Here is a 14,217-nt window from a genome sequence, read left to right as displayed (position 1 = left end):
ATTGTGAATCAATGATAAGATGAGCTATCAGTTCAGCAGCAACATGAGTGAGTAACCATAGTCTCTGGAGCCCTGCACCAACCCATAAAACATAAAAACTGTGGCTGCTTCATCAAAACGACCTTCCAAATGTCACACAAATTTCTTTTGTGTCCAACCCTAACCCAGAAAAATATGGGAAGCACATTCTGGGAAAGATATTTCCAGTTAGTTAAGAGAGTACAAAGCTGCTACAGTATCCTCTTTGTTAACTTGGCATCCATCTGTGCTCTTTAACAGCTTCTGAATAAAGACCGTAGCAAAACTATGCTTCCTGCTAGAGTTGTTGTTGCTGTTCAGTCACTAAGTCGTGTCTGACTCTGTGATCCCGTGGACTGCAGGATCCTCTATCGCCCACTATCTTTTGGAGTTTGCTCAAATTCATGTCCACTGAATTGGTGATACCATCCAATCGCCTCAACCTCTGCTGCTGTCTTCTTCTTTTGCCTTCATTCTTTCCCAGCATCAGGGTCTTTTGAGCCAATGAGTTGGCTTTTCTCACCAAGTGGCCAAAGTATTGAAGTTTCAGCTTCATTATCAGTCCTTCCAGTAAATATTCAGGGTTGATTTCATTTAGGATTGACTGTTTTGATCTCTTTGCAATCCAAGGGACTCTCAAGAGTATTCTCCAGCACCACACTTCTTGCTAATATGATGCAATAATTCCTCATTCAACCCAAAACATTGTAAACATATCCTGCGAAGATTATAGCAAGTTCATTTATCCCTTTGTGGGTGATGTTATTTTCTTTTCTACCTAAGACATACCCTCTCATTGAATCCTGTATCTTCACTACTGAGCTATAATAACATATAACATTGACTTATATTAGCATGTCTTATGTTACTACATGTAGGCAAATTGGAGAAGGGAGTTAAAATTGGTTAAGTAATACATAAATATATTATATCGAATTGAAAAACAAATTTTCATTAGTATTATTGTTCTTATTTCAGCAAATGACCTCATGATCTGGGAAAAATCAAGATCTTGATCTGGGAAAAATCAAGGGCAGAAGATGGAGACAGAGGATGATATAGTTGGATGGCATCATCGACTCAATGAACACATGAGTGAAAGTCATTCAGTTCAGTTCAGTCACTCAGTCGTGTCCAACTTTTTGCGACCCCATGAATCGCAGCACGCCAGGCCTCCCTCTCCATCACCAGCTCCCAGAGCTCAACCAGACTCACATCCATCAAGTCAGTGATGCCATTCAGCCATTTCATCCTCTGTCATCCCCTTCTCCTCTTGCCCCCAATCCCTCCCAGCATCAGAGTCTTTTCCAATGAGTCAACTCTTCGCATGAGGTGGCCAAACTACTGGAGTTTCAGCTTTAGCATCATTCCTTCCAAAGAAATCCCAGGGCTGATCTCCTTCAGAATGGACTGGTTGGATCTCCTTGCAGTCCAAGGGACTCTCAAGAGTCTTCTCCAACACCACAGTTCAAAGACATCAATTCTTTGGCGCTCAGCCTTCTTCACAGTCCAACTCTCACATCCATACATGACCACAGGAAAAACCATAGCCTTGACTAGATGGACCTTTGTTGGCAAAGTAATGTCTCTGCTTTTGAATATGCTATCTAGGTTGGTCATAACTTTCCTTCCAAGGAGTAAGTGTCTTTTCATTTCATGGCTGCAGTCACCATTTGCAGTGATTTTGGAGCCCAAAAAAGTAAAGTCTGACACTGTTTCCACTGTTTCCCCATCTATTTCCTATGAAGTGATGGAACCGGATGCCATGATCTTCGTTTTCTGAATGTTGAGCTTTAAGCCAACTTTTTCACTCTCCACTTTCACTTTCATCAAGAGGTTTTTTAGTTCTTCTTCACTTTCTGCCATAAGGGCAGTGTCATCTGCATATCTGAGATTATTTATATTTCTCCTGGCAATCTTGATTCTAGCTTGTGTTTCTTCCAGTCCAGCATTTCTCATAATGTACTCTGCATAGAAGTTAAACAGGGTGACAATATACAGCCTTGATGTACTCCTTTTCCTATTTGGAACCAGTCTGTTGTTCCATGTCCAGTTCCAACTGTTGCTTCCTGACCTGCATACAAATTTCTCAAGAGGCAGATCAGGTGGTCTGGTATTCCCATCTCTTTCAGAATTTTCCACAGTTTATTGTGATTCACACAGTCAAAGGCTTTGGCTTAGTCAATAAAGCAGAAATAGATGTTTTTCTGGAACTCTCTTGCTTTTGCCATGATCCAGCAGATGTTGGCAATTTGATCTCTCATTCCTCTGCCTTTTCTAAAACCAACTTGAACATCAGGAAGTTCACGGTTCACATATTGCTGAAGCCTGGCTTGGAGAATTTTGATCATTACTTTACTAGTGTGTGAGATGAGTGCAATTGTGTGGTAGTTTGAGCATTCTTTGGCATTGCCTTTCTTTGGGATTGGAATGAAAACTGACCTTTTCCAGTACTGTGGCCACGGCTGAGTTTTCCAAATTTGCTGAGTTTTCCAAATTTCCAAATTTTTCCAAAATTGCAGGCGGATTCTTTACCAGTTGAGCTACCAGGAGACGTGAGTTTGAGCATATTCTGGGAGATAGTGAAGGACAGGGAAGCCTGGCATGCTGCAGTCCATGAGGTCACAAAGATTTGGATACAACTTAGCAACTGAACAACAACAACAACAACAATTTAATATGGGAAACCCTGAAAACACTCTTACCAGGTTATAACTGGAGGAAATTCAACCCTGGTAAGAACAGGGAGGAAACAGAGCACGAAATACTCAAGAAAGGATTTGTTCCAGTTATTGACCTCCAGGTGATGTTGCAGAAACTTTAAATGTCACCTTTAATAAAAGCTCCATTTCACTCCTCTGAGCTTATGTACCTCACAGCTTTCAAATGTACATTCAAATGTAGCCCCAGGCGCACCAGCCTCCACACACTCACCAGCCCTGCGCTGTAGTAACCAGGGAGGTACTTGTCGCAGATCTGCACCAGGCACCAGAAGGCTTGCTGAGAAGGACAAGAACAAGGAGGGAGGGGTAGGACCAGAGGAACAGGGGGCAGAGAGCTCCCCTGTCACCCCTGCAGGCCCAGCCCCTCCCCGACCAGGTCCGGCGTCTGCTGACCTCGGCAGGCATGTGCATGAGCAACACCGCGGCCACGGGGGCCTGGGCCTGGCAGTAGCCCTCGTCGGGCCGGTAGATCGTGTAGGCCTTCAGGATTCGATACAGGTCCTGCTGCCTGTGGGCATAGGGAAAGACCATAAGGGCAATCACAGCAGTTGGGAGCTCCCTGCCCCCAAACAAACCCCACCACCTACCCCATCCCAGACTCCCCCAGAGCTTGTGCAGGATCAACCCCAGAGCTTTACCACCACACACCTGATCTAGCTACCTTCCTGATCCCGCCTCCTGAGCTTAAGCTAAAGTCTCAGATCATCATGGAGGCTTTCTCCCAGGCTCCAGCCTTCCACCCTTGCTGCACACCCACATGCTCCCTACCCATTCCCCACACAGGCTCTGCTCTCTCTCCATCTGCCACCATCCCTAAACCCTCAAGGTCACCTTCTCCAGGAAGCTCTCAACAACCGCATAGGCTCTCCTCTGGCACTGTCTGCATGCTTTAACCTCCCGGCAGGCGCTCTCCCAGGGCAGGGCCCGCCTTATCTGTCTGACTGGATTTCATCAGTTTCCCCCCAGGCCAGGGCCTTAGTTCTCATGGAGTCCTGGGAAAAAAAAAAAAAAAAAAAAAAAAAAAAAAAAGTACATTTGAATAGGCTCAGCACCAGTAACAGTATTTGTCTTTTTCTGTCTGACTTATTTCACTAAGTATAATACATTCCGTGTCTATCCATGTTGTTCCATTTGGCATGATTACATTCTTTTTTTATATTTGATTAATGTTCCATTGTAGGGTGTGCATGTGTGTGTGTGTGTGTGTAGATAGTTAGATGAAAGATCAGTATTTTCTCTATCCATTCATCTATGAATGAACACTTGGCTTGGTTCTGGATCTTGGTTATTGTAAATAATGCTGTTATACACATTTGGGTGAAGATAAAATTTTCAAGAGTTTTTGTTTTCTTGGATAAATACCCAGGAGTGGAATTGCTGGATTATATGGTAGTTATCTTTTTAGTGTTTTGAGAGGAATCTCCGTAATGTTTTCCATAGTAGCTGCAGTGATTTCCAACCCAGCAGCAGTGCACTAGGGTTTCCTCTCCTCTGCATCCTCACCACACCTGTTATTTTTTTTTCTTTTGATGATAACCATACTGATAGATGTGAGGTGACACCTCATATTGACATAGATTTGCTCTTTTTCTGAATATTAGACACTTTGGGTATCTTTTCATGTACCTGTTGGCTCTCTCTTTGGAAAAATGGCTACTCAGGTCCTATGCCCATTCTTCAATCAGATTGTGTTTTTGATATTGAGGTATATGATGTCTTTATGCATTTTGGATATTAACCCCTCATTGTAAATATCTACTCCCATTTAGTAGTTTGCCTTTTACTTTTGTTGATGGTTTCTTTGCTTGAGCATTAGATTTTAGTTTGGTTAGGTCCCATTTATTTAGTTTTCCTTTTGTTGCCATTGCCTTTGGACAAATAAATATTGCAAAGAGACATGTCAGTGAACATACTGTCTATATTTTCTTTACGAATTTTAAGGTTTCAGGTCTTACATTTCAGTCTTTAATCCATTTTGAGTTTATATTTGTATATGTTGTGAGAAAATGTTCTAGTTTTAGTCTTTTCCTTGTAGGTGTTCAGTATGGTCAACACCACTTACTGAAGAAACTTGTCTTTTCCCCTTTTTAAGAAGCTGGATAAAGTCATTCAGAGTAATATCTCTGTATGGCCACAGAGGGGCAACACTGCTTCAGAGAAGATTAATTTTTGTCTCATACACAGATTCTTCCAGGAGCCAGAAAGGATCCTTTAAATATCTATCAAATGTTTATCTCCAACTTTGCTTCAATTTACATCTATCATTCTTGTATGTATGTATGTATCCATCTATCTTCCTAAATAGTATCTGTGTATATTTGTCCAACAGTTTGAAAAGTATGACTTTGAAAGTTAATATCTCTGTAAATAATATATGTTGTCCTTTAAGATTAAGGCCACATTAGTTTCTCTAATATAAATTTATAATGTTTTCACCCAGATACATCCCAAACTGCAATCATACTGAGTCAATCAGTGCCAGAATTCCCTTACCCCATTCTTTACTAAATCTAGAGGTGGTGTAAGTTCCAGTTCAAGCAGCTCCTCCATCAGAACTACTCTCTGACTGAGCCCAGAAGCAAGTCCATTATCATTTTCTTGGGTGCATCATATAGAAACACATTTCTATTTAGTAGCTTTTATCTGAATGTACTTGAGTATTGGGAGTAGGTTGACTGAAGATTGTTATTTCTGTCTCTTTCTTATATGAGACCCAAGTATGACCATTTAGTAGGCACTTAGTATCACTAGTAAATATATACTGAAGACATTTGTTAACAAAAAAAAATGAATAAAAAAGAAAACACACCAAAATTTAGCAAACAATAAAATATCCCCTTAGAGAGCTCGAGTAGATGGGATTAGATTGAGTGGTGGGAATGGTTATCATTCTTTTCTGTTGAACCCTGAAGATGTTTTTCTTTGATAGTATCTGAGATCACATTAATGCAGAGATCGGAAACTCTTCTCTGTGCTTCAAAAATATGAGCTCCTTTGTTGCAGCCTGGAGGAGCAGAGACCAGAACCTACCCCATGACTGGAGGGTGTGGCAAACTGTGCCCTTGTGATTGTCCTAGTAAGCATGCCGAAGGGACATTCTTGGGTGGACTTGCTCTCTGCTCCGCTTCACTGCCTACACCTGCTTCCGTCCCCACGGAAACAAAACAAGATGTTCCTGATCAACAGCACAGCCTTAACTTTACTCCCTCTTTATGGTGTGCTAATCAAACTCTCCAGTATAACTATTCCCTAATGATCTCATGTGTCTTCTGCCAATAAAAGTGTGGGCTGAAAGGAGCCATTTTGTCTTCCTGCCATGGAGAGTGGGAGGGCCCCCTGACTCCCCATTTACCAAATTAAATGTGTCTGTCTTTTCATTAGGCGCTTGCCCGAGTTTCAGATCTTTCTCACTGGCTGTGCTGGAGGAGGCACTCCTTAATTTCTGTCTCTATACCCTGATGTGTGGACCTCAAAAGCCAAACTGATTCTTCACAGTTTTGTATTTTACCTGTGAGGTTAAGGTGTAACTCAGGATGAGAACTACCAAAAATGTTACATTACTGAATGATCATGGTCCCATATCTTCTGAATTCTGCAAAATTTTTCTTGTCAATTTTATCCTTTGGAGGTCAAAGAGCCTCCACAATAGATTATTCCAGTGCTTCTCAATTTATTTTCTCCATACCTATTCTTGGAAATATTTTATTTGCCTGATTTATATTTTAGAAGAAATATAAATCGAAACTGATTTAATTATCTTTTTTTTCCCTACTTCTTAAGGTCATGTATAGTGTGGAAACATCTGAACAATGGTGTTAAAATTTAAGTTCCACCAAGACAAAAAGACCATATATTCTTTTTGTTCTAATGCATAAGCTTAGCTTGTGAAAGTGAAAGTGTTAGTTACTCAGTAGTTTCTGACATTGGGACCCTGCCAGGCTCCCTCTGTCCGTGGGATTCTCCAGGCAAGAATACTGGGGTGGATTGCCATTTCTTTCTCCAGGAGATCTTCCTGACCTAGGGAACAAACCTGGGTCTCCTGCTTGGCAGGCAGATTCTTTACCGTCTGAGCCACCATGGAAGCTTAGCTAGTTATGATATATTTTGTCCCTTGTGTACTCTCAATAGACTTTAAGTTTGCAAAAAAAAAAAAAAAAAAAAAAGTAGAGAGAGAAAGAAATGCCCCCTACATACTAATCTTGTGACTTCTTGGGAGTCCCTCTCTTCCCCATTGTAATATAACATTATTCCCTATTAACACATCAAGTTGTCCTGATATATGATTTTTAAACTTCTAGGAGGTGTAAGGAAAGAAAGATGGGGATAGTGTGGGAGAAATTCTAACATGCTCTTTATCCATTTAAGTTGGGGGAGCACATTTCTGATTCCCAATTAATTTGATTTTTGGTGATTCTAAATTAGCACCAAATGAGAACTAGTACTTTTGAGAGAGAGAGGTTTAAGTGAAAGCAATTGTGAGAGGGTGAGGCCCACTGAAAGAATAAAAGCACGTGTGAATGTCAAGTCAGAGTTCCAGCTGGCTGAGAAGAGCAGAAGAGGAACTTGAGTTGCCACTGAGCACTGGTGCCAGGAACAATGGACAAGATACTGGGAGCATCATTTTTGATTCTGTGGCTTCAGCTAGTCTGTAAGTTGTGGAGGAGAAAACCTAAGATATTTCATTAATTAGGGGGACTGAGACAATTGGATTACAAACAAGTTTATGCAGATAGAAACTTGGAAAAAGAAATATATTTTATGGAATTAATGGCTTTTATCTCTTTAAGCAGGGGTGAATGGACAACAGAAGGAAACAGGTGACCAACAGCAGGTGAAACAGAGCCCTCAATCTTTGACAGTCCAGGAAGGAGAGATTTCCATTCTGAACTGTAGTTATGAGAACAGTTTATTTAACTACTTCCCGTGGTACCGACAATATCCTGGTAAAGGCCCTGCACTCTTGATAGCCATACGTTCAGTTGAGAATGAAATGAAGGATGGAAGACTCACAGTTTTTCTGAATAAGAGTGCCAAACAGCTCTCATTGCACATCTCAACTTCCCAGCCTGGAGACTCAGCCACCTACTTCTGTGCAGCAAGTGCACAGTGCTCCCCAGGCACCTGCAGCCTGTACCCAAACCTGCAGTCAAGGCTCCAGACACACCCTGCCTGTGCAGATGAAACACACACACACAATTTGTTTGTGCATAAAAAGTCTAGTACAGCCACTATGGAGAACAGTGTGGAGATTCCTTAAAAAACTGGAAACAGGACTGCCTTATGATCCAGCAATCCCACTGCTGGGCATACACACTGAGGAAACCAGAATTGAAAGAGACACGTGTACCCCAATGTTCATCGCAGCACAGTTTATAATAGCCAGGACATGGAAGCAACCTAGATGTCCATCAGCAGATGAATGGATAAGAAAGCTGTGGTACATATACACAATGGAGTATTACTCAGCCATTAAAAAGAATACATTTGAATCAGTTCTAATGAGGTGGATGAAAGTGGAGCCTATTATACAGAGTGAAGTAAGCCAGAAAGAAAAACACCAATACAGTATACTAATGCATATATATGGAATTTAGAAAGATGGTAACAATAACCCTGTATACAAGACAGCAAAAGAGACATTGATGTATAGAACAGTCTTTTGGACTCTGTGGGAGAGCGAGAGGGTGGGATGATTTGGGAGAATGGCATTGAAATATGTATAATATCATATATGAAACGAGTCGCCAGTCCAGGTTCGATGCACGAAACTGGATGCTTGGGGCTGGTGCACTGAGACGACCCAGAGGGATGGTATGGGGAGGGAGGAGGGAGGAGGGTTCAGGATGGGGAACACATGTATACCTGTGGCAGATTCATTTCGATATATGGCAAAACCAATACAATATTGTAAAGTTAAAAAATAAAATTAAATTAAAAAAATAAAATAAAAATAAATAAAGATGAAGACTTAAAAAAGTCTTAATATATTTAAGAAAACTGAAATTATACAGAATTTATTCTTTCATCAAAATGGAATTGATACAGAAAATCAGTTGTTAAAATATGTCTCTAAAAACTTCCAAACATTTGGAATGTATGTACTAACTTAAAAATAACCATGGGGTAAAGAAACAATTACAATGACTTTAGAAAATATTTTGAAAGTAAATATTGTGAGAGCACATGATATAAACATGTATGAGGTGCAGCTAAAATAATACATAGAAGGAAATTTATCTTTTTAAATACTTATATCACTAAAGAAAAAAAGTTGAAAAACTATTATCAAGACTTGCAGCAAAAGATGATGGAAAAGCAAATTAAATTCATCACCAACTGAAAGAAGTAAATAATAAAATGTTGGATTGGTGAAATACAAAGAATGCTATGGAAATAACCATGAAATACAAAGTCAACTTTGTTAAAAAGATTAATAAAATTGATATATTCCTAGGTAGAATTGTCCACAGGAAAAAGAAAAAACACAAATTATAAATATTAATAAAAAAGACAACTATTCTGCAGGTTCTATAATGTTTTAAGGGTAATGAATGAATATCATTACGTTTATGTCACTTCATAAGTGTATAGAGGTAGATCTACACAGGTTGGGAAAACTTATATTTTGAAAAAATGCAAAGACAACTCAATGGAGGTGACATAGTCTCATGAGCAAATGAGGTTGGGACAACTGAATATTCTTGGGAAATAATTGAAACTTGGCCTAAATATCACATCTTATACAAAAATTTGGGCACAGTCTCAAAATGGACCATCAGTTCAGTTCATTTCAGTTCAGTTGCTCAGTCATGTCTGTCTCTTTGCAATCATGGACTGCAGCACACCAATTTTCCCTGTCCATCACCAACTCCCCAAGCCTGCTCAAACTCATGTCCATCAAGTTGATGATGCCATCCAACCATCTCATCCTCTGTCATCCCTTTCTCCTCCTGCCTTCAGTCTTTCCCAGCATCAGGGTCTTTTTCAATGAGTCAGTTCTTTGCATCAGGTGGAAAAGTACTGTAACTTCAGCTTCATCATCAGTCCTTCCAACAAATATTCAGGGTTCATTTCTTTTAGGATTGAGTGTTTTGATGTCCTTGATGTCTAAGGGGCTCTCAAGAGTCTTCTCCAATACCACAGTTCAAAAGCATCAATTCTTCAGCACTCAGCTTTCTTTATGGTCCAACTCTCACATCAATACATGACTGGTGGAGAAACCATAGCTTTGACTAGACAGACCTTTGTCCTACACCATGTATTGACAAAGGTCCGTATTCCTAACCCAGCCTAACTTAAAGGTGCTCAACATTTACATTAGTGTACAGTTGGAAGAAATCGTCTAACACAAAGTCTATTTTATACTAAAGTGTTGAAAATCTCATGCAATTCCTTGAGTACTGTACTAAAATTGCCGTGCTGCATGGGGTCACAAAGAGTCAGACATTACTGAGTGACTGAACTGAACTGAACTCAACTGAAAGTGGGGCTTCCCAGGTGGCACTCATGGTAAAGAGCTGGCCTGCCAAAGCAGGTAACGTAACAGACTTGGGTTCAATCCCTGGATCAGGAAGATGCCCTGGAGGAGGACACGGCAGGCCACTCCAGTATTCTTGCCTGGAGAATTTCATGGACAGAGGAGCCCAGTGGGCTTCAGTCCATAGGGTTGCAAAGAGTCAGACGTGACTGCAGTGACTGGGCACACATACACTAAAAGTGAAAAACAGAGTGATTGTGTGAGTACAGAATGAGTGTAAGTGGGCTGCTTGTTTATTGTCATGATCTCAGGGTGGCCAGGAGCTCAGCTCACTGCTGCTGCCCAGAATCACCAGAGAATATTAGACCACATCTTGTTAGCATGGGAAAAGATCAAATTTAAAAATTCAAAGTATGGTTACTACTGAATGTGTATCACTTTCTTACCAATGTAAAGTTAAAAATCTGAAGTCAAAACATCATAAGTTGGTGAGTCTGTAGTGATGAAAAGAAACAGACTATTGATACTTGCAATAGCCTAGATGGGGATTCCCAGATGGGTCAGTGGTAAAGAATCTGCCTGCAATGCAGAAGACCCAGGTTTGATGCCTGGGTCAGGAAGATACCTGGAGAAGGAAATGGCAACCCCCTCCAGTATTCTTCCCTGAGGACAGAGGGGCCTGGCAGTCTACAGTACATGGGGTCTAAAAAGAGTACAACATGACTTAGCAACTAAACAACAATAGCCAGGATGGATCTCAGGATGTTATGCTGAATGAAAGAAAAATCAATTTCAGAGGCTACATGATGTATGTTTACACTTATTGGATATTATGATTGTATATATGGTGTGATTCTACTTATACAACATTCTCAAAAGGACAAAATAAAGAGATAAAAAGGATATTAGTAGTTACTGGGATTATAAAGAGCTGCAGGGGTAGGGAGGGTATGGAAAGAAGGTTTGTTTAGAGAGATGTGTCATGATTTTGGTGGTGGTACAAGAACCTATATATGTGATAAACCTTCATAGAGCTTTATATCAAAACCAAAGAGCACATATAAAAACTGATGTATAAGATTATGGTCTGTATTTTGATAAAAATGTCATCAATGTCAATTTACTAATATTTATGTGATTATTATATTAATATATATCTATATTTTATAACATCGTGCTGCTTCACAGGCTGATGCAGTCATTCATCATCTCCTCTGCTTAGTTACAAATAATTTCAAGCCCAGGGATTAGTTACCTGCCAGCGCTCAGAAGTGAAAGGGACGGAAGAGTAGATGTCTCAGAGAAATACAAACTTGCCTCCCTGCTTCACTCATTCATGAGTCATTTTGATCTTAAATTCTATGAACTGGCACTGTTTTAGACCTTGCCTGTATTTTTCTTTTCTACTTGTCTATTTGCCTTTCATTCTTTTACATTAATTCATCCATTACAACACTGAAACCAAATGGAAGATTGACAGTTACATTCCACATGAACATGAAACAGTGCACAGAACTGCAGTCACCAACTTCTGTGGTGTCGACAGGTACTAAGTGTCTGCAGTCTGTAGATATTGAGGTTTGTAGAAGTGCATTACAGCAGTACATTAGAGAAAGATCTGGCATGTTTATCTTAACTTTATTTTACAAAGAGAAATAATAATGAGTGACTGAGAAGTTAGACTGAATACTCTGAACCAATGAGATAGAAAATGTGACATTTGGATGATTCTAGTACACATGATCTAATAAGTACAATTCTACATTTAGAGGCAACAGGATTGAATAGCCTGATTTCCCTCAAAGTTTAATACATAAGACTCAGTATCAGATTTCAAAAGAATAATATTTTATTCCAGTTATAATTTCATTTAAACATAAACCATCAAATAGACTCTGAAATTCAGATGAACTTTTGTTTTTAAATCACTTCATGTTGAAGTAGTTTTATTTATTGAAAAATCTAAGTCCTGGAATTCAGTAAAAAAAAAAAATGATGACATTAATTACTTTGGTTATGATTGCTTTTCACTCAGAAGGCCTAAGATCTGTGAAAGTTTTAAAACAGTCACTAGATTCTGGATGGAGAATGGTAAGTATAGGCTAAATGAATGACCAATCAGTAGATTACAAGAAAGTTTCAGAGGCTATTCTAAATTATATCTTAAACAGATCAGATCAGTCGCTCAGTCGTTTCCGACTCTTTGCGACCCCATGAATCGCAGCACGCCAGGCCTCCCTGTCCATCACCAACTCCTGGAGTTCACTCAGACTCACGTCCATCGAGTCAGTGATGCCATCCAGCCATCTCATTCTCTGTCGTCCCCTTCTCCTCTTGCCCCCAATCCCTCCCAGCATCAGAGTCTTTTCCAATGAGTCAACTCTTCGCATGAGGTGGCCAAACTACTGGAGTTTCAGCTTTAGCATCATTCCTTCCAAAGAAATCCCAGGGCTGATCTCCTTCAGAATGGACTGGTTGGATCTCCTTGCAGTCCAAGGGACTCTCAAGAGTCTTCTCCAACAACACAGTTCAAAAGCACCAATTCTTCGGCGCTCAGCCTTCTTCACAGTCCAACTCTCACATCCATACATGACCACAGGAAAAACCATAGCCTTGACTAGACAGACCTTTGTTGGCAAAGTAATGTCTCTGCTTTTGAATATGCTATCTAGGTTGGTCATAACTTTCCTTCCAAGGAGTAAGTGTCTTTTAATTTCACGGCTGCAGTCACCATCTGCAGTGATTTTGGAGCCCAGAAAAATAAAGTCTGACACTGTTTCCACCATTTCTCCATCTATTTCCCATGAAGTGATGGAACCGGATGCCATGATCTTCGTTTTCTGAATGTTGAGCTTTAAGCCAACTTTTTCACTCTCCACTTTCACTTTCATCAAGAGGCTTTTTAGTTCCTCTTCACTTTCTGCCATAAGTGTGGTATCATCTGCATATGTGAGGTTATTGATATTTCTCCCGGCAATCTTGATTCCAGCTTGTGTTTCTTCCAGTCCAGCATTTCTCATGATATACTCTGCATATAAGTTAAATAAACAGGGTGACAATATACAGCCTTGACGTACTCCTTTTCCTATTTGGAACCAGTCTGTTGTTCCATGTCCAGTTCTAGCTGTTGCTTCCTGACCTGCATACAAATTTCTCAAGAGGCAGATCAGGTGGTCTGGTATTCCTATCTCTTTCAGAATTTTCCACAGTTTCGTGTGATCCACACAGTCAAAGGCTTTGGCATATTCAATAAAGCAGAAATAGATGTTTTTCTGGAACTCTCTTGCTTTTTCCATGATCCAGCGGATGTTGGCAATTTGATCTCTGGTTCCTCTGCCTTTTCTAAACCAGCTTGAACATCAGGATGACAAAATTATTTTACTGAATAAATACCAAATGTATGTCAACTTGTTTAACCTGCTGCTGCTAAGTCACTTCAGTCGTGTCCAACTCTGTGTAACCCCATAGACGGCAGCCCACCAGGCTCCCCCATCCCTGGGATTCTCCAGGCAAGAACACTGGAGTGGGTTGCCATTTCCTTCTCCAATGCATGAAAGTGAAAAGTGAAAGTGAAGTCGCTCAGTCGTGTCCGACTCCTAGCGACTCCATGGACTGTAGCCCACCAGGCCCCTCCGCCCATGGGACTTTCCAAGCAAGAGTACTGGAGTGGGGTGCCATTGCCTTCTCCGGTTTAACCTGCAGTTTCCCTCAGTTCAAACCTTTAATATTAATTGCTTTCTTCATGCCCCTTTTCAGGATCTGCCAAACTTAATGACCAGGGAAAGACAAGTAGACAACGTAAAGGTTTGTAGTGAGCCAGACTTTTTCCCATCTGGGCACAGACAAGCTGGTCTATGAACATGACAAACCCCACTTCCTGTCTGGGGGAGGAGTCACACAGGAACCAGGTGCCATGTATATGTGCCGTTAGGCACTTAAAGATGCTGAATTCTTAGCTTGAGGCAGAATTAAACACATTTATGTACAGAATCCATCCTC

At 40.5% G+C, this 14,217-nt stretch overlaps 1 gene segment (V, D, J or C); it reads left to right on the top strand.

Annotated features, from left to right (window-relative positions):
* Window positions 1-7,321: 7,321 nt before the first annotated feature.
* LOC129620444 (T cell receptor alpha variable 23/delta variable 6-like) lies at window positions 7,322-8,454 on the top strand. The segment is given in 2 exon segments: window positions 7,322-7,389; window positions 7,532-8,454. Coding segments are annotated over 2 exon segments (519 nt in total).
* The last annotated feature ends 5,763 nt before the right edge of the window (window positions 8,455-14,217 follow it).

Source organism: Bubalus kerabau, chromosome 10 (genome assembly GCF_029407905.1).
Source record: "Bubalus kerabau isolate K-KA32 ecotype Philippines breed swamp buffalo chromosome 10, PCC_UOA_SB_1v2, whole genome shotgun sequence".
In the NCBI taxonomy this organism is placed as follows: Eukaryota; Metazoa; Chordata; class Mammalia; order Artiodactyla; family Bovidae; genus Bubalus; species Bubalus kerabau.
Note: the sequence above shows the minus strand (reverse complement) of the source record. Positions and strands in the feature narration are given on the sequence as shown.